At 33.3% G+C, this 22463-nt stretch overlaps 1 protein-coding gene across 3 annotated transcripts in view; it reads right to left on the reverse strand.

Annotated features, from left to right (window-relative positions):
* Nucleotides 1-22463, reverse strand: part of HSPA4L (heat shock 70kDa protein 4-like) — a 58601-nt gene that overhangs the window by 32071 nt on the left and 4067 nt on the right. For all 3 annotated transcript variants that reach the window (XM_011978233.1, XM_011978232.1, XM_011978235.1), the window contains 10 exons: nt 14491-14548; nt 12742-12882; nt 9950-10072; nt 7382-7481; nt 6734-6867; nt 4780-5024; nt 4566-4642; nt 3452-3603; nt 2890-2996; nt 548-681 (listed from right to left, as the gene is read on the reverse strand). In XM_011978233.1, the coding sequence (XP_011833623.1) occupies nt 548-681; nt 2890-2996; nt 3452-3603; nt 4566-4642; nt 4780-5024; nt 6734-6867; nt 7382-7481; nt 9950-10072; nt 12742-12882; nt 14491-14548 (1271 nt within the window). The remainder of the gene's footprint in view (nt 1-547; nt 682-2889; nt 2997-3451; nt 3604-4565; nt 4643-4779; nt 5025-6733; nt 6868-7381; nt 7482-9949; nt 10073-12741; nt 12883-14490; nt 14549-22463) is intronic.

The raw sequence follows: 22463 nt of genomic DNA on the forward strand, positions 1-22463 counted from the left end.
AAATGACGAGTTAATGGGTGCAGCACACCAACACGGCACATGTATACATATGTAACAAACCTGCACGTTGTGCACATGTACCCTAGAACTTAAAGTATAATTAAAAAAAAAAAAGACACAGTATTTTGCGTATAACCTACATACGACCTCCCTAATACTCTTAAGTCTATATCATCTCTAGATTAATTATGATACCTAATACAAAATAAATGGTATGTCAGTAGTTGTTATATGTAGTAGTGGAATAATGACAAGAAAAAAAAGTCTAGACATGTTCAGTACAGGCACTTGGTTTTTCCCTAATATTGGCTGAATCTACAGATGCCAAACTCATGAATACTGATGGCCGACTGTAATAAACCCTGCTGTCATTATAGAAGTAAACTGAGCACTACAAATGCACATTTTAAAAAAGAGTATAAATATCTTTCTTTAAAAGTACAGTACTGGCTTAGCTGAAATGTCTATTTGTTTCCTTGATTCTAAAATAACACATTATGTATAAAAGGCCAAAATGTTATCGAAAACTTTTTTTTTTTCCTCTTACCAATTCTTGCATCAGGATAAGGCACTTCATGTAAATTAGTATAAAATGCTTCTAGTTCAAATGGTTCCTTCTTGTGGAAAGTAATGACTTTTGAGAATGGGGCAGGATGGTTCTTACAGAAAACTTCACATTCCCTAAAATGGAGTGGGAAAGACACTCACTTAGAAACAAATAGAAAGTTGCCTATGAACCTATTTACTGAATCCATTTCATTCTTAATCCATTAGCAGCAACTGCAAAAATGTCTGCACAAATAAAAAGAGAAAACAATTATTGATTTTGTTCTAAACATGCATTGTGACAGATTTATGGCTCAAAGTTTTCATGATATCTATCATAGTAACAGACAACTGTATACTATTAAAAAAAGAAAAATTACCTGAGAATATGTATATTTTAAAGTCAATGTGTAGGGTTTTTTCCCCTCACATCTGAGGGCCAAGTCCTACCCATTAACTTCTAAAATACTTGCCACCTATTACCCTTGTAATTCTGGCTACCTTTAATAGAAACTTTTGTTTGCAAATAATTTTAAACCTACAGAAAGGTGCAAAATTAAAAATAGGACAAGGAACACTTGTATATCTTTTACCTAGATTTGCAACTTTACTCCATTTGTTTCATCATCTGAGTGTACACACTTTCTGTGTATATTTTTCCTGAACCAACTGAGGGTTATACATACATTATGGTCCTTTACCCCTAAAAACGTCAGTGTGCATCCTAATAGGGATATTCTCTGATGCTGAACTATTCATATTTCAATTTTTGTTTTCAGTTGATATAACAATGTCCTTTGCAGTACTTTACCCCACCAAAACAGGGAGTTTTTAAAACCTACATAGCAATTCCTATTCTTAAATCATTTAACAGAAACAGTTTATGACTATTTGTTATAGTGGCCCAGAAACCAATCTTTAATACTATATTATCATCCTATTACTGTAAGTTTGCAAGATTTTAAAATCTTGAATCCTTAAACCTCTTACTCTATCCTAGTTTTCAAGAAACTACCAACACCTTCTACTTTCTTATTGTAGTCATTAGGCTATATCTACTTTTCAATTTAGCTCCCCCATATGTTTTCTCACAATTTTTTTCTGGATCACTTATACCTTGAAACTGAAATTAAATTTTATAGAATAATAATTCTTGCCTCAAAATTGACATTTTCTGGGGCAGACAGGTGAAAAAATATTTAAAAAGGAAAAACTGACATTAACACATGCCATTAAAATCCTTTACAAGACATTCAGATAAGGCTGATAATTCTATTTTTGAAATGTATACAAAAATCTCGTTTTCTTGGGGGTACTTATGTATAGCACACAGAACAAAATTAAAAAAATAACTTCAAAATGTAAACACACCATTATTCATTGTACAAGCTATACTTCTGAAAAGCAGGCAAGTAAAACGTTTGAAATATAAATTTTGGTTCTGGTAGGGAAGCAGGCTACCTAAATCCTGGGCAGTTCATGGAAAAAAATGTAAACGTTAACACAAGCATGAAAATATTGTAGCTTATGACAGACAAAAACATTAATAATAGAGTACTTTTTTTTTTTTTTTAATATCTTCATGTTCAATTGAAAGTATAGGAGAAAATGAGCTAAAATAGGCAATCTCATGAAAATTAATATGAATATAAACCGGTATCCTTTTAGTGAATAATTTGCCAATATTACTCAAAATAATGTGCATATTCTTTGGCTCAACAATTCCATTCCTACACTGCTATCTTACAGATACACCACGCACAACTGAACAAGGGTATGTGCACAAGGATGTTCTTACTAGCACTGTTTAAAATAGCAAAAATATGACTTAATACTGTAGTGGTTAAATTTATTATGGCACATACAACTATTGAAAAAACAGTTACTGTGTGTTGACATGGAAAAATAAAACACAATATAATTTAAAAAGCTAAATTGCACTAGAGATTTACAGATAATTCTATATGTACTTAAAAAGTGTAGGATTTATTTATGGATAGTCAAAGAAAATGACTGGACAGATAAACTAGCTGTTAAAAATGTTTATGTCTGCAAAATGGGCTAAGAGAGAATATGACAAATGCAGGTCTTTTTTATACTTCTATACTGTGATTTATTTGAAAATGAGCCTTGCTTTACTTTTATAAAAAACACAAATTTAAAAATATGCCCAATTATGATTTATAGGTGATATATCATTTTTATATTCTTTTTTATCTAATACATTATTTAAAAGTATTTGGCAGAATTTTAAGAAGTGTAAATTTCTCTAATTTAGAAAAGTAGGTTTAACTGGTTAAAGATTTACGACAAGCTCTAATCAAGGTTTTAAAAATAACTTACCCAGTTCCATCTTCAAAAGAGGTCTTCCACCTTAATGTAATTGAATAGGGAACAAGGTCTGTTATGGAAAATTCACGCACTTTAAATGCTGGTGAGAGAATCGCACACTGAAAATAAGATACATACCATATTTAAATCAACAAATATAAAACATACCCTAGATTACTCTGATTGAACTGCTTAAGAGTCCTCCTATTACAATTGTTACATTTTAAAAGTTACTGGTTTTTGGCAATGAGAAGTGAAAATTTAAAAGGGCCTGAGTACTCTTTATGTGACCTTACAAAAATTAACAACGTCTTTACTCTAAAGGGATTTTAAATGGGCAGACTGCAAGAATTTGTAAAATTAATATTCTTTCAGTGTCGTTACAGACACACTGTCCTATTATAGCTTAAAAATATAAATGGGAAAGACGTAATACTTATTTATCAGAAATAACTTCAATTTACTTTAGCTTATTGATACATGGAATGGAACAGGTAACATTAAAAGGCCCCTTTGGATCTATCACTCATTTCTGGCAAAATACATACTCTACAAAATAAAATAACAATTATACCTGTAATGCACATCCTCTTGCAACAGCTTCATCAGCATTTAATGTGGTACTTATGTCTTTAAGAAAGAATTTAGTGATTTGTTCTTTCACTGCAGGAATTCGTGTTGCTCCTCCTACAATTTCTATACTACTAATGTCTTCCCGTTGTAAGTCTGGAAAATTTTTTTAATTGAGAAAAATGATAGTCTTTAAAAATCTCAACAGAAGGCTTTGTCAAGTACTTTTTTAAAAAGTGGATTGACTTTTTACTTGTCAGAAAATAAAAGGAAAGAAAAATGCAATTTTTAGAAATAGATAACATTTAATAAATACTTATGTGACAGGCAATGCACTTGGTCCAACTTGGTACAGATAGAGTGGCAATAGAAGCACTTCATGGGTTTTAAAGGATCTCTTCAGAGTCCTTCAATTTTCTTATTTCTACCTCCTAAATCCCTATAGAAGATATTTTTGATTACCAAAATCCTTATGAAAAAGCAATCATGTCCCCATTTCTACATTAATTTCATTTTAGAATCATCTATAGTTTATAAACACTTTCAAATAGAACTAGCATGAGTCTTTTTGTTGTTGCTTTCATTTTTTGTTTTTTGTTTTTTTTCGAGACAGAGTCTCACTCTGTTGCCCAGGCTGGAGTGCAGTAGGGCAATCTCAGCTCACTGCAACCTCCGCCTCCCAGGTTCAAGTGATTCTCTGGCCTCAGTCTCCTGAATAGCTGGGGTTACAGGTGTGCACCACCATGCCTGGCTAATTTTTGGAATTTTAATAGAGATGGGGTTTCACCATGTTGGCCAGGCTGGTCTTGAACTCCTGACCTCAGGTGATCCACCCACCTCGGCCTCCCAAAGTCTTGGGATTACAGGCATGATCCACCATGCTTGGCCAGAACTAGCATGAGATTTATGATATAAACCATAAAAAGAGCCAGGAAGAATTCCTATAAACCCAGAATTATAGTGCCTTACTCTTATGAATAATGAGTTATAATCATCTCCTCTAAAATGAAAAATATAAATCTTTTTAAATAACAAAGTTTATTCTTTTATCATTATCTACCCCTGCTAAGTAGGCAACATTATGGTACAGTTTTGATAGTCCAGTAATTTCCACTTACTAGCTTGTTCCATTACTGCTTTTAAAGGTGGTTCAACCCTGGCCAAAAGGGAAGCACACAGTTGTTCAAATTGAGCCCTGTGAGAAAATAAAATAAAATTCATTATTCTGGGCTTAAAAGTTGAACATATCTTCTAAAACAACAAAAAAACCAGATATGATCTAAACATTATAAAATAAGTAAACACTTTTCAAACTAAAAACATACGTGGTACCTGTTCATTTTACTAGAAACATCAAGGTCATTCATGAAACACTCAATGTTCAATGGAAGATCTGATGCATTTGCACTCATTAGCTTCTTTAGTTTTTCACATTCCTGATATAAACGCAACAAGGCCCGAGAGTTTTCTTTCACATTTATCTTATATTTGGTCTTGAACTCATCACAGTAGTAGTCTACTAAAGCCTCATCAAAGTTCCTGCCACCCAAATATGGATCAAAGGTAGTAGCCAAGACCTGTTTAATTGAAAAAGCAGAACTGTATTTTCAGAATTATAGATTCTTCCAAAAAAAAAAAAAGAAAAAAAGAAAAACCTCTAAAATAAAAAAGTTTAAAAATAAAAACGACTCTAAAAAAACTTATCCAATCACAGGGGTGCTGAATGTGGAATCAGAGTTAAATTATCACTTACATTTAGCCAATGTATTCCCTTATTCTGAATTTTCTACTTTATAGTTACAGATCTATGTATCATAATTAAAAGAATTCTAATTCAGAAATAAGTGAATTACAACAACTAAAGCCTCATTATCTCACTCACTTGGTTCTACAACAGCACTGAAAAGACAGACCTAAACCAAGTTTAAGAGAGCAAAGAAACAGTCCTAAGCATATAAACGAGAACAAAACATCCAAGAAAAGCAGATTCAAAGATTAAATATAAAATACCATAATTGGTCAATTTACAGATCAGAAATTAGGCCTTCTGACTATCACAAAACAAAAACAAAAACAAAAAACAAAAAACACAACCAAAAACTAACCAACAGAAAAAACCAGGTAACAATTTAACCAGCTAGTTGAGCAACAGGCTTCCCAGCAGAAGGGAGTCACATAAATTCAACACGATAGTTCTTAAAAACATGGGACCAAACATCTAGGCTCTCTCCCTAGGGTAAAATGACTACTTACAACAGTCACTAATAAAGAATTCTACTGTTGGTGTGGTTTTGCAGCTCTTTCTTTACAAGGTAGGTGGTGGGGTGGTAGTATGGTGGTAAATATCACAGGAGCATATGAGTGCAATCTGCGTGGAATGTTGCCCCACAGACTAGCACGGAGAATCCATGTATGGACCTCTCATGGAGTCTAGTATTACCCAAAATTAAATGCAAAATTATCTTGGTATATAACTAGTACAAGTGTGTATTTTGGGAAGAAGGGCTATAGCCTTGATCAGATTTTCAAAGGGGTCTGTGATCTAAAAATCGTATTTCACTACAAACTTACCTACTAAAAAGGAAGGAAAAAGAAGTTCGTTTTAAAGTAAGTCAATATGTAAGACTAAACGCCAAGAATTAAGTCAATTTATACTGAACATTACCCTATATTCAGTCTGAGTCATTTCCCTTTAATTTTTTGATTACAAAGATGTTATTATAGTAATACAAATTAAAACAGAATACTTTTGCAGTGTTGCAGTTTATCTCCTAAGTAAACTCTACTCTGCACATACTAGAGAGAGACTGTAAGTCTGGACAAAAGAATCAATGTAAAAATGATTATAAATCCTAATTTGTAAGAAGCACATAGAAGTAAAATTATGATTAGAATGCTTGGATAGAAAGGTTTCTATAATCAATGGGAATCATTTTAGAAAATGCTTCCTGTAATTATATTTATGGATAATTTATGCTCCCTGATAGATGACTTCATTAACAACCTAACAATAGAAACAACAATAAAAATAGCTAATATATATTACAGCAGCTACCCTATGCCAGGCATTCCAAGAATTTTGTACACATTAACTCATTTTGTCCTGAAAAATTATATGAGATAGTTACTATTGTTGTTCTCAGATAAACAAACTTAAGATTTAGGGAGATTAAGTAACTTGCTTGAAGTCATAAAGGGGCAGAGCCAGGATTCAAACCCAGCTATTATGGCTCTTTAGTCTGTGTTCTTAATATATGTAAATATAACAACCCATGTATTTACTTACTTTAAGTTTTCCTTTGTTAAAAGCACAAACCGAGACCTGATAGGCAGAATGTCCCATATCAATAAATACTACATTTCTTGGTTTCTCATCTAATGGGGGAAGATCCTGTTTATAAATTCCATATGCCAGTGCAACTGTATAAGAACAAAGAATTATGTTAATTCTAGCAGAGTAATTACTTGGAAAACAAGAAATGTCACTTTGATACTGTACTTTAACATGCAGTACAGTAATACATATTACCTTCAAAGTAAATTAACTTTTCACAATTTGGTTAATAATGTTTTAACTTTACTTTTTCCTTACTCAACTACAACTCTGTAATAGTAAAGATCTGTAAAGCCATTAAGACATTTAACCTCTGCCAAAAAGTTGTACTACAAAGTAACAAGCTTGTAAGAATCAGTACATACACATACACACACGTATTTATATGTATATATAATTTTTTTAAAGAGACTGTGTGTAGCTCTGCCACACAGGCTAAAGTGCAGTAGTATGATCATAGCTCACTGCAGCTTTCAACTCCCAGGCTCAAGCAATCCTCTTGCCTCAGAGTTAAAAAAAAAAATAATACTTTGTTATTAATTAGAAAAACACTGTAACAGTATTTTGCTTATAGTGATTTTCAAAATGCAAAGTGATTACCTGCAGTAGTTTCATTCATCAGCCTTAAACAATTTAAGCCTGCAACCTGGGCTGCAGCCATCACAGATCGTCTCTCAGCATCAGTGAAAAAGCTAGGAATCTAGTATTTAAAAACAACAGTTAAGTATAATGTTTTACTTAAACATTTTGTCAACTGAAAAATATAAAATAATTACCCTAAAACTTATGTACAGTTTAAGGCAAAAAATGATGTTCTAACTAAAGAGGAAAAATACTAGTGTTTTATTTTTTAAGTTTGACAATTTCTATGCCGTAAAGATCTGACCTAAAGTATGAATACTAATTTAAAGTAAGGTAATATGGCAGGGTTGCCTAAGTTTTGTTAATCTAAATATTTCCTGTGTTAGTCCGATCTATTAAAAATATATTTGTTCATCTTTCATAATAAAAAACTAAAAACTCAAGAGTCTGAAAATGAGATTATAGAAATATATTATGGTATATCCATATAATGGAATCCTATGTAGCTGTTACAAAGAATCAGGTAGATCTGACTTGTTAAGGAATTCTATCTTTATTGTGTTAAAAAGGGCACGTATAACATTACTTCATTATTGTGTGTATATACACCCAACCAGGACAATATAGTTCCAACTGTTTAAAACAATTATATTTCAAAGGAGGGGAACTATATTGTAGGGAACTTGTGATAAATATGAATTTCCTTTAAAAATCACCAAATAACATTGAAAAATATACATACATACATACACACACACACACACATATACATGTATATATAATTTTTTTTTTTTTTGAAAGAGACTGTGTCTAGCTCTGCCTCACAGGCTGAAGTGCAGTGGTACAATCATAGTTCACTGCAGCTTTAAACTCCTGGGCTCAAGCAATCCTTTCGCTTCAGCCTCCTGAGTAGCTGGGACTACAGGTGTGTGCCACCATGCCTGGCTAATTAAAAAAAAAAAAAACTGTACAGACGGGTCTCACTATGGTTGCCCAGGGTGTTCTCCAACTCCTCGCCTCAAGCAATCCTCCTGCTTTGGTCTCCCAAAGTACTGGGGTTATAGACTAAGCCACTATGCCCAGCCCATTAAATACATCTCTATTTAAAAATTAAACTCAGTCCTAAAATGTATAAAGATGTATATATGTATAAACCCTAGTTTTATCAAACTAAGAATTATTTTAATTTGGCATATAGACCAATTTCTAAAAAGCTATTAAGTGTATTTACATATAAAATAACTTGGGATCTTCCAGTTTTAAGTTTCAAATAAGTAGCTTCCTTTAATTTTATTGTTTTATGAATTTAGACATTTCATTGAACAGATTAACAACAGGAAAAGAATTTAAATTTTGCTCAATAAACTTGCTTATCTGATTTGGTATTATCCTCCTGACAAAAATCTAAGTTATAATGCATGGCTCATTTAATATTCATTGAGCACTTACAAACCAGGTACTTTCTAGCTATCAGGAAAATAGTGCACAAACCAGACAAAATACTTGTCCCTGTAGAGCTTACAACGGATATACTGCACCAACCACAAAGTTAATAACGGTCAAAAGTTTGTATTACTCTGTTCTGACATGTATTTCTGACACAAAAGTAAAAGCAAGTATAATTAAATAGAAATGGATTTGAATTTAAGATGAATCTTTAAAATTTGTATGATTCTAATATATCCTTTCAAGTGGCAGTAAAACAATTATGAGCATGGGCTTGGGAATTAATTATCCGGCTCTAACACTGTATTAGTTAGCTGTGCTGATTTTGGGCAAGTTATTTGACATCTCAGTATCCCAATTTTTGAATCTGTAAAAGTAGGGTTAATAATATCCCTACCTCATAGATTGCTTCTGAGATTAAATGGGTTAAAATGCCAATAAATAGTGCCTGGTCAATGGTAAACTCTATTATTTGCTATTACTAAATGGCTAGAAAATAAAATATTAAGCTCTAATATTTTTCTCCCATTCAAAAATTCCAAATGCCTATGGAAAAAAATTGATTACTAAACTCACTGAAAAGTTCATAATCTGATTCTGTTTTTCTGATGACATGAGACTCCTGAACTTTTGTAGTCAAGTTTAATAGTAGGAATTTATCAATTTAGTTAACATGTAGGTAAAGAACCAGTTGAGGATGTTTAATGGGACCTCAAGAGATAAGACAGGGTAAATAATTTAAATGTTTTGTTAAGAATCCTTAAAGAATTTTTTCCCCCCGATACACAACCTCAAATTCCCAACTAGAAATTTTCAACCTTTGCTATAAAATGTTAAGGTCCTTACAGGTGGGAAGTTAATTGCTATCTGAGAAGATTCTTAGGGATAAATCCCAGATAGCAGCAGTCACTAGTTACATAACAGTTTTTCAAGAGTCACTGCTCATCATCACTGATTTTATGGGAAATTCAATCCTAAACTTTAGCAAGTAAGGCAATTTTTTTAAAAAAGAAAGTCAAACGGATTTAGGTTATTTACTGGATAAGGGCAGAGAGTGTAAGGGAAGAAAAATCTTTCAATATTACATTAATACACTGAAAAATATAATTCAAGGGTATTCATTACTGAAGTAAAACTTACTGAAATCACACAGTCAGCCACTGGTTTCTTCAAAGCATTTTCTGAAGTCTCTTTAAGCTTGGCTAACAGCATTCCAGTAACTTGCTCAATTGCAAAAGGTCTTTCTTCTTCTAAGTACCGCACCTAACACCAAAAGTTGGGAAATTTATTAAGAATGATTTGCTTATCCAACAAATATTTAGTGAGTATCTAACTCTATATGTGATACATACAACATGAAAAAGACACCCTTGCTCAAGGAAGTTTTATTCCAGAAAGATTGCCATTTTAGAATCATGATCCCACGAAAAACAGTGACTATGTCATTTCTGAGGTTGTAGTACGTCACAGACAGTATTATAACCAAAGTATTTTCAAAAGTATAGTCTCTACCCTCTCAGATCCCGACTTCCCACAAAAACAATTTTTATCATTCATTTTCCAAGTGTGACACAGCAAACAATGAAAAAGGAAAAGATCAAATAATCTTTCTTTTGAAAGTCAGAACTCTCCCTAGGTTTAAAATAAAAGCTTCAGTCATACAGTTTTGGGAAAAGGAAATGAGAACATCATTCTTTCAAGCAGCACAATGTGTTTATGTATATGAGTATGTATAAATATGTATATCAAATGACATAAGATTTACTTTGAATCAGACCTAAAATTGATAAGCATTTGTTTCCAAACCTATTTACAAGTTAAGTTCAAAAACAAGTATTATGCCAAATTACTGCCTTTAAACCAGGTGTGCAGAAAGAAATCAAGCACACAGAAATAACAGAAAATGAATCATAGTCTCAGTCTGACTATTGGAGGCATGATCATACAGTATTCTTTTGTATAAGAACATTCTATGTAATCCCAGCACTTTGGGAGGCCGAGGCAGGCGGATGATGAAGTCAGGAGATCGAGACCATCCTGGCTAACACCGTGAAACCCTGTCTGTACTAAAAATACAAAAACTTAGCTGGGCGTGGTGGCGGGTGCCTGTAATCCCAGCTACTTCGGAAGTTGAGGCAGGAGAATGGCGTGAACCCAGGAGGCAGAGCTTGCAGTGAGCCGAGATTGCACCACTGCACTCCAGCCTGGGTGACACAGCAAGACTCCCGTCTCAAAAAAAATAAATAAATAAAAATTTAAAAGTTAGATGAAATAAATTTAAATAAATGTATAAAAAACAAATGTATAACATGCTTGAGGAGTTGAACATTGATTTTCTTAAGTCTTCAAAAGGTGATGTTTCAAAGCTTTTTCTACTATCTTACAGGCACTTACTATGAATGTATAAAATTATATCACTCAAAACTTTGGTTCTACCTTTCTTTAAAAACATTATTCTGTTTTTCTCAGCCTATTCTCAAAGCCTGATCATTAATTTTCACTTTTAGAAGTTAAACTACTTATAAAATTAAGTAGTTCAAATTTTAAACTGGAGTAGAATAAAACTGCTCTAGGTAACTATTAACCAGAGCTTACCATATCTAAAAGATACCTGAATATTATTTTATCTCAGTTGTTACTATCATAACCCATCCAGCTTCTCAGTTTAGTAACCTGAAAATTTCACCTAAACTATGGCTTCACAATTTGTTCCGTCTTCAACTTCTCATGGTGTCTTCCTCAACTATTTTAACAGACTCCTGTCTCCTTACTAAGATTCATCATCCACCTTTTAGTCAGAATGCTCTTCTAAAAATGGAACTGTGTACATATCCGTAACACATACATCAAGTCTAAAATTACTTACTAAAAATAACTTTCTTAAGAGATAATTTGCACAGCAATAAGTTTATCCTTCTGAAGTGTACAATTCAGTATCTTCACAAAGCTGTGCACTGATCACCATTATCTAACTGCAGAACATTTTCATCACCCAAAAAGAAACCCATTAGCAGTCACTCTCTATTTTTCCTTCCCCTTAACCCTTAGCAACCACTAATCTGACTTTGTTTCTATGAATTTGTCCTACTCTGAACATTCTATATAAAAGGAATCATACAGTATGTGGCCTTTTGTATCTGGCTTCTTTCATCAATTGGCTTGTTTTCAAAGTTCATACATGTTATAGCATATATCAGTACTCCATTCCTTTTTATGGGCAAATAATATTCCATGTGTTAAGATATACCACATTTTGTATATTTATTCATCAGTTGATAGAAACTTGTATCGTTTCCACTTTTTGGCTATTATGAACAAAGCTTTTATGAACATTCATGTACAAGTTTTTGTGTGCACATATGTTTCAATTCCCTTGGGTATAAGCCCAGGAGTGGAATTTCTGGGCCATATAGTAGTTCCGTGTGTCGTGAGGCTAGTTTTTGAAAAAAATCAGCACAAACATGTTTTGGTTAACTAATGTACAGAATATAAAATTAAAAATTCAGAATCCAAGTTTTACTTGGAAGAAAAATATGCTTTAACATTTATAGTATGTTATAAGATTCTTCTAAATTAGAGCTCATTAAACTCATTACAGCAATTAACATAACTTTTGGGTCCATTCTTCTGAATAACATACTTTTTGGGTCTATTCTTTTGAATCCTATATACCTTTATTTTTATCCCCTAAAAGCTACTCTCTTGAGTCTCAATAACCATTTTTTTCCTTGACAATAACAGTGTGATTTGAATGAAAAAATTATCTAAATTAGATCTCCTGGCATTCACTAAAATTATTACAAAAACTATTATCCCTTGGGTGTGTATGTACTGTATCTAGAGGAAAAGGTCAAACTACAAATAGCAATATTATCATATTGGGTTTCCTTAATTTGAAGATATGTTTGTAACCCTGGGAATATAAAGCTCACCTTAACTCCTGCACTTCCATTAGGCATCTTCTGCAGTTCATAGGGAAGCCTGATCCTTTCAGTCTGCACAATGGGATCATCAAATGATCGCCCGTGAAGCTTTTTGAAGCCATGAATCGTATTTCTTACGTTCGTGACTATCTGTTGGCAGCAAACACTCATATTTATCAGTTACTTAATAAATGCAAAATAAAATTCTATTCTAATACTTGACAACCACCAAGTTCCTTTATCCTACACATCCAAGTTTAGGATTACACATAATCATTCATTTTTCTGGTTTCCAACTGATGGTAAAGTCATACAATGAGAATGTACACATTTTAACACTTGCCTCCCAAATTCTCCACCTATCCTGGGAATGTTAGGATTCAAAATTAATGTCTTCGGAAGAGAAAGAACAAACCTTTAAAACATTTCAAATAACAAATATCTACAACTCATCTTTTTGGTTTTCCTCAGCACTTTTGCTCTAGTGAATCAGTATGAGCTGAGCATCCCAAATCCAAAAATCTGAAATATAATACTTCACTGAGCATTTCCATTGCGCATCATGTTGTCACTTAGAAAGTTTCAGATTTTGGAGCATTTTGGATTTCAGGATTTGGGATGGTCAACCTGTACCATGCAAACATTCCAAAATCTGAAAAAATACAAAATCTGAATACTTCTGGTCCCAAGCATTTCTTATAAGGGATATGCAACCTGTATCTTTGATTATTTCTTTCCACTTCCATTTCTGTGTTTTAATTTAAACTGGTTTATTATTGTCTAGTTTTTCTTTTTCTCTCCATATCTAATTCTTTATGAAAATCTTCATGTGCTAGTATGTTGCTTCCATTGCTGTGGATTGCTCCTAGGCTAGTAAATTAAAATCCCTTCCATGTAGCATAGTGCTAAGTGAAAGTGTCTTAATTTGTAAATGGCTTGCATTTTTGCAAGGCATTTTTTCTTTAACTAGAATATGCAGTTCAAATTACAGAATATTACTGAGATCCAGTTGCTATAATCCTAGTGACCTCTAAAGTCAAATAGACCTTGATCTTCAATTATGAGATGAAAACTATAGGGATGCTGAATTACTATGTTGTTCTCTTTAGCTCCTTAGGAGAAATGACTTTAAAGGTTGCTTTTAGAGACTCTGATTATCTGTGACACACTTAGAAGGTCAGCCAGAATGTGAGATATAAGACCCAGATATATATAAAATGCAAGAAGTAATTGTTAAGGGCTTTTGGTTCAGGGAAGTAATCAAAGTCAAAGGAAAATCGATCTATAACATGGGATGTTAAAAGTCAACGTTCTAATCATAAGGAATACAAAAGCCTAAAAATACAAATACTTCAACAAATTCTATGTAAATTAGTGGTACCACATTGAGTTACTCTGGAAATTAGTTCTTTCATTTTTCTCACCTTATTTTACAAAGATGTTACTTACCTGTCATTCAAATGTATGTTCTAGACAGAATATCCCTCATTATTTCCTGGATGGTCACCTGAGACACCATTCAGGGAAAAACTGATGTCACATAGTAGCACACCCTAACTTCACAACTAAAAAATATTTAAAAAAAAATAAAATTCAAGAAATATTTTACAACTCAAAGCAAATTATATCTAAAAACAAAGTACCTGTCCTATTTTCCTCACTGTCTTATTCACTCTTAACAATATAACTTATGGAACTTAGTTACCAATATTCAGTTAATTCTTCCTGTAAGTCAAAACATCCACATTAACAATTTACCTGGCTCTTTGCTGCATTTCCAATGGCTCGAGTTCTTGATCCCAATGATATACAGGCCCTAAACCAGAAAAACAAAGTTTGTTCCACGGTACTTTTCTATTATTGTGCTATTATTTTGCTTCTCCTTACACAAAAATAAATTTAAAAGGAGAAATATAACAATATATTATTTTTAAAATAGGTTACGCAAATCAAAAATTTATTTTAAAGCTTCCCTATATAATAAAATGATGGTCAGAATGTTACAATTAAAAAAAAAATGTCCTAATAGCTGGCAATACAATGTTGATCTCCAAAACTGTTTTTCAAATTATATTGATTTATGACCCCTTAGAAGAAAACTCAACCATGTTGACCAATGGATTTTCAGGGGAAGGTAAACAGTTAAAAAGGCCAAATCCTGGCTTTGCCACTTAACCTTGTGGAAATTACATAACCATTAGGTGCTTCGGCTTCTCATCTAGAAGATAGTGATAACATCTGCTCATATGATTATGTGAGAATTAAGAGAATGGATATAGGTAAATTCTTTGAACAATACTTGGCACATAGTAAACATTATGTAAATTATTGTATTTTAACGACCACATTTAAATGTAATAGCATAGAATAATAACATAGAGCAAGCACAGAATAACATCTTCATCAAAATACCATTTCATGTTATGATTCAAGAAAATGTTTCCATGATTTCAGTTATAACTACAGAAAACGACATTCAATCAACAAATATTTATAGGTACTCTGTGTATACAAGTCACAATCCCTGTCTTGGAGAATGTATAGTCTATTGGAAAAAAAAATCAATAGAATATATAGAATTAAGAATAATAGTAGCAAAGAATAGAATAATCACTTCTAGACAACAGAGGTGACTTCTTGAATTAAGACTTGAAAGGACAGAAAAATTTAATACCTATTTGTCTTGCAGAAAAAGACATTCCTGATATATAGGAATGTAAGTCTGTTCTCCATGTAGTAGTCAAAGTGATCCACTTAAAAACTAAGATCATGAAACGCTGCTGTTCTCTGATCATGAAATAATCCTCCAGTGGTGTCCTATCTCACAAAATAAAAGCTTGGGTCCCCCTAACAGCCAATAAAGCCTTTCATGGTCTGGTCCTTGGCTGCTCTACCCTGCAAATTCAATCTAGGAGGCATACTGATCTCCTTGCTATTTCTAGAATACGCCAAGCACCCTTTTGCCTCAGGGCCTTTGTAAATGCTGTTCTCTCTTTCTGAAGTGTTAAGAAAATGCATCCATAAGGCCTGTGCTTTCACTGCTTTCAGGTCTCTGCTCAAATGTCAGCTTATCGGAAACACCTATCCTCACCATCCTAAATAAACAACATTCCTGCTCCTCCCCAACACATACCTGACACTGTTTACCCAATTTTATTTTTCTCCATAGTATGTATTACCATCTCATACAATTCATTTAGTGACTGTATCTCAGTACCAGAAGCCAGAATGTGAACTCCATGAAGGCGACGTAACAGGTATCCACTGCCTTGATCTGCACTATCTAATATGGTAGCCACAAGTCATGTGGTGCTAGTACAATTTAAATTAACTAGAATATTCAGTTTCTCAGGACTAGTCACATTTCAGGTGCTCAACAGCCACTTGTAGGTAGCAGATATACAGAGAACTGAATATACACAGAACAAATATACAACAGAAAGGTCTACTGGATAGCACTAGCCTAGATCTTCTAGCCTAGATCTTTTTCTAGGACATAATAAAACTACCTAATGAATGGAATAATGGTTCCTAAGGTAATGTTTATTTGAGGACTAGAAGAATGTAATTTGGACTCGGCCAGGGAGAAAACAAAAAGAATATAACTTGGCTAGTTTCATAGGACAATTTGATAAGATAGTATCAAGGCCAGATTATATAGTCTCAGGTGCCAGATTATAATCTTAAAATTTATTCAGTTAATGAGGATTAAATTTCAATGAGGATTCATTAAACATTTCTGAATGATGGAGAGGACCCTACCTACTGTTATATAATACAAACTGGAGATGCAATATTCCAGAGCAGTGCTTTCCCAGGGCTGAACAACATACTGTTCTGCTGGGGACTACTGGATTTTCAGGGAAAGCAAACAGTTAAAAAGTTAATTTAGTCAACTTAACACATATCTGTTAATAGTTATGATATGCCTGGCACACTGTTAGTTGCTAGGGATATAATAATGAAAGAAAATATGGTTTTGGCTCTCTTGGATCTCACAATGCTACAGACTCACACAAAAGAAAGTAAACCAGATGCTATAACGGAAGGTGACCACGGTGCTACAAAAGTTTGTAACAGCAAGAATTAACCTAGAGGAGGAGAGTCAGGAAAGGCTTACTCAAGGAAGTAAGATTTTAAGGAAGAGTAAATGATGTGGGATAAAGTGGTAGAGAGTTTGTTGGAGATCATATTGAACATAGTGTTAACTGACGAGAGGAGAGCAAAAAGTTACCAGTAATCTATATCAGGATGGTGACAGCTGGGACACAAGAAGAAAGAAGAGATATTTAGGAGGAAACTTAAAGGACTTGGTGACAGACTAGATCTTCACCATCCCATATGTTAGCCACTAGCCACCAGCCATATGTGGTTATTATGCACATGAAATGTGGCTAGTCTGAATTGAGATGTGCGTATACAAAGTGTAAAATAAACTCTAGACCATGGGTGTCCAACCGTTTGAATGCAGGTACTTTTTTGTCTGTGGTGGCAGATATCACAAAAATTATGCATGGACCTTTCTTCTAGCTCATCAGCTATCTTCGGTGTTAGTGTACTTTATATGTGGCCCAAGACAATTCTTCTTCTTCCAATGGGGCTCAGGGAAGCCAAATGGTTGGACATCTGTGCTCTAGATTCTAAAAATTTAATACTAAAAAAGTAAATATCTCAATTTAAAAATATTGATTATATATTGAGATAAAATTTTGGATACACTGAATTAAATAAAATATATTAAAATTAATCTCACTTGCTTCATTTTGCCTTTTTAATGTAACTATTGGAATTTTTTTTTTCTTGGAGACAGGGTCTTGCTGTGTCACTCAGGCTGGACTGCAGTGGCACAATCTTGGCTCACTGCGGCCTTGACTTGCAGGGCTCAAGCGATCCTCCTATCTCAGCCTCCTGAGCAGCTGGGGACTACAGGTTGATTTTTAAAATTTTTTGTAGAGATGGGGTTTCACCATGTTGCCCAGGCTAGTCTCCTAGGCTCAAGTGATCCACCTGCCTTGGCCTCCCAAAGTGCTGGGATTACAGGTGTGAGCCACTGTACCTGGCTCTATTAAAACATTTAAAATTACCTATGTAGCTCATATGCTTTTAATGGGAAGTGTTGGTCTAGAGAGTAGGAAAAGGCAAGTGACAAGAATAACGTCTAGGTTTCTAGTTGCACTCAATGAGACAGAAAATTTTCTAAGAAAGATAGGTTTGGGAACAGGACAGTCACAAACTCTATTTTGAACACGGTAGGCTTGAGGTAACTTTGAGGCATCCAAGCAAATATATACTTATAACTGAAATGTTAAAAGTGATGATCAGATTAAAGAGGAAATGGAAGTTACTGGTCTTTAGTTGTGATTTGGTAAAAAACAGGAAAATAAGGGTACAGCAGGAATCAGTGGCTTAGATGACATCTTCACATATCTTATAAATAACTCCTTGATTCAACATATTATCTCTGCCAGAGTAAAAACTTACATATCCAATATGGTAATGTATGGATGTTGGCATTCCATCCTAAAACTCATCTATTAGAGAAAATATAGGTTTGCCATTTCTCAGTCTACTTTATAGCCCATCTTGCTCCCAACTCCATTATTTGGAAACACTTCCAAATACTTCTAATTTTTCAACAGTAGGCTACCATCACTTGACTACACTGAACATTTTATTTGTAGGTTGATTCTCAAGAGTTTAATTTTTGTTAGAACAGTAGAGCTAAATAAGATTCAGATTCAACTACCATTAAGCGCTGGTTCCTTGAAATATGTTTCATACATGTATCACTTCACAAAGAAAGCTAAACAGTTACCAGTATCAGATATTCTCTGAAGTTAAAAGCAGACAATTTTTAAAGTTAAAAAAATCTGTCATTTAACCAGGTTTGGAAATGCCCAGTTTCAAATATATAGAAAACCCACTTCATAAAGGCACCCTTCAAACTCCTTCGATTTTCTTTCAAATACATTCCAGGATGTTACAATCATTAAATAAAAAATATCTGCCAAGTACTTTCAGAAAAACCCAAATAAATTAAACACCTATTTGCTCTCAAAACTTTTACATTAGTAATAGCAAGGGAAATAGACACATTATAACACATATTAGGCTGATGTAAGAGTTTTCACAGAAAAAGATACAGTTTATCCAAGTGTATACAGCATAATCTATATTTACTTTGTATTGATTATTTCAACTACTATTTAGAAATGTCATTTTATGGCTAACATAAAGGGAGGGTTTTCAATGCAGTTTAAATCTATAATATCCAATCTGCTTTTGCTATTGTGTGGTAATCTCAGATTATCAGAAAATACCACGAAATTCTAAACAATGAAGATTTCTAAACGTCCTATGTTCCTTTTAGTAAGAGAGGGGCATAAAAATCAGAGGACAAGATGCTACTTTAAGAAAGCTGTATCTGTATTTTCTCCTTAAAATTCAGGATTTTCTTCCTCTCTCAAAAAGCTTACTTTTATAAGGCCAAGCATGATTAGGTTGGAGAAAATACATACTACCAGAAGAGATTTGTTGCCTAAGAGCTCAGCACTAAGTTTGTTTGCTCCTTATTATTCTCCATTAAGATTCAGTCCTCACTCTCTAAGCTTTAAAAGCAGCCCTTTTCTTTTCCTTGCCAGTTCCATAAAACCACAATTACTCTTCACCCTCTACTATCAGTGTAATCCATAGGTTTAAATCACGGGCTGAACAAATAGTTTCAACTATGCTTGCCAAGATGTCTACGGAGCAGGATTTCTCTACCTTGGCACTACTGACATCTTGGCCCAGGTAATTCTTTGTTGGGTCACTGGGGCTGTACTGTGTGCACTGTAGGATATTAGGAGTATTCCTTGCCTCCAACCACTAGATGCCAGCAGTACCTCCTCTTTTGATCTCAGTTGTGACATACCCCAAAATATCTCATTCTGTCAGTTATCGCTTCAGAGGCAAAATCACCTCCAGTTGAGAACCTCTGCCCTAGAACAACATTTCCAAAATAGTGCTCTATGAAACATAGTTCCTCAGACGTTCAAATAAGGTTGGGAAAAACATCCCTTTCTGGGAGAATTTCAATGCTTATGAACAAATTAAGGGAACTACAAAATTCTACAGCAAAGAAAACATCTGGATATTGTTTCTCAAATTATTTGGAAAAAATGTTGCCCTAGAACAGGGAGGGGGAAGAATGCTCTCAAAAAAGCTCACTGTTGCAATTTGCTTTCTAGCTTGCTATTTAAAAATAAGACCTCTAGGCACATATGATTTAGTAATAACAAAGCTTTCAGCTTTTCATTATGGACAAAGAATTAAACATTTAACAATATATAAACAATAATAATTTAAGAATTTTCAAATGCTTAGTAAATGTAATGATAAATAAATCAGCTTGAAGCCATTAGGAGAAACCACACAAATATTTACATAGGTAGACAATATTTTAAAAGCTGATTAGGTATACTAGCTACATTAAATTTGATACATTATTTAACTATTATTATATTAGATACATTATTTGAAAAACTCATATTACCTATAATTCACTTGGTTCAAACACAAATATCAATGCATAACAATGTTAAAATTCTTTTGGTTATAATTGCTTAGACCAGGAGTTTGAAAACTACCACAACCTGCAACCTATTTTTGTAAATAAAGTTTTATCACAACACAACTATACTCATTAATTTATAATGAACATAATAAAAGACTGTCAGTGCTATGTTAAACCTTTTTTTTTTCAGTGCTTAACGAAGTCAGTTCAATGTTAAACATTTAGAAATCACCTGGCTTTTCACTCTTCTCAGCAAATTTGATTTAAAAAAAGCAAAGGTATTAACTGAATTTTTGTATGTCACTAGCAAAATATTAACTTGAAATGTCCATAACAGTCAATATATCAATGGGATATTATACAGCTAGCAAAAAGAATGAGGTAAATTAAAGCCATAAGTTTGAGAAGATATCCACAATATTTTGAGGTGAAAAGAAAACAATTTACAAAATATTTAAAAAATATTTTTTAATGAAAGCAGAATGTAATGTAATTCTGCTTTTGTTAAAAAAAATCCCAGTTACATACATATAATCACATACTTGTATAGCTAGAAACAAATAAAACTTTAGGAGGTGGTTGGGAAGGGATAAAGGGGGAGACTTAACTTTGTGTAATTCTTCAGCATTTAAAATATTTTAAATAAAATATAAGCTCAAATAGTAAAACATATAAAACCAACTCTTGTAGTAAAAAGAATACTTAACAAAAAAAGGTAAAAGCCTCTTCTTCATCCCAAACTGCCAGCACCAGAAAATGCCCATCTATTATAGTTACAGTTAACCTCTGGAGTTTAACATTTTCTATGTGCTGTTGTTTTTAACGCAACAAAGTGATTTCTATTTTCATGCATTTAAGAGGGGTCTCATTCATCTGAAACACAGCATTTAAACAGCATTTTCCCATATTTCCAGATTATTCATACACTAGTAAAGAAATAGGAAATGTTGAAGAACCATGCAGAATTTTGATGATAAAATATACCTAACAAAAATCTTCAGTTTCATTTAAAGAAAATCCATATTCCCTCCTACAAAGTATTCATTACAGACCATAAATAAAAAGCACCTCCTTCATAATTCTATCTCTGAGAAGTATATATCCATTATTAATAGTTTATTGTCTTCCACACTACTTTTTCTCCAAATGTTCACACTAATATTTGTTTTGTTATGTATTTTTTATGAATTTTAAAAACAAAGTAAGATTTTTACATGTCCTTAACATGACTTAAAAGAATTACCGGCTGGGCACGTTGGTTCACACCTATAATCCCAGCACTTTGGGAGGCCAAGATGGGAGGATGGTTTGAGGCCAGGAGTTCGAGACTAGTCTAGGAAATATGGCAAGACCTTATTTCTGTTGGAAAAAAAAAAATAGTGGGGCATGGTGGCATGCACCTGTACTCCCAGCTACTCAGGAAGCTGAGGTGGGAGGATCCTTTGAGCCCAGGAACTCAAGGCTGCAGTGAGCTACGACTGCACCACTGTACTCCAGCCTGGGCAACAGACCAAGACCCTGTGTCAAAAAAATTTTTAAGAATTATTAAAATAATGTTTTTTAAACAGATAGTATTTCTTAGAAACTAGATAAAATTAGACTTTTACTGATAGTAGAGCAAAGATGCTTTCCTGTACAATAACTGCTCAACCAGGTAATTTGTTCCTTTCATCATTAACCTAGTTACACATATGCCATACTTACAACAACGGATACTGGAAAGACATTTGGGTTCTAGGGTCAGAGAGGCCTGAAACAGAGTCCAATTCACTGTTTTACTAATTCTTGGCCAAGTTATTTAACTTTGCTTTACGCTTCTTATGGAAAAAAAGATAGCTAGTATGATCAAACTCATAGAATTGTGATACATATGACAATGCTTGCTTAGCACATAGCAATCTCTATTCCAGTTTACCACATGCTTTAATTTGATACTTAATGATGATTCTTGGCTATCGCTTTTTTCCTCATGTGTGAAACTAATCACCTTGGTATATTTAAGCCTGGGATGGAAATTCTAATCCCCACATCCATACTTAAGTGAACAATAACAGACATGTACCAGACTTTTAAAAACGTGGACACTCAGGAATTCTACTTCTAGGAATTTACTGGATCAAAAATTTAGTCACAAAGATAGTTATTGCAACACTGTTTATAAAGTATTATAAACAAC

The sequence above is a fragment of the Mandrillus leucophaeus genome, unplaced genomic scaffold (assembly GCF_000951045.1).
Source record: "Mandrillus leucophaeus isolate KB7577 unplaced genomic scaffold, Mleu.le_1.0 Scaffold191, whole genome shotgun sequence".
Taxonomy (NCBI): Eukaryota; Metazoa; Chordata; class Mammalia; order Primates; family Cercopithecidae; genus Mandrillus; species Mandrillus leucophaeus.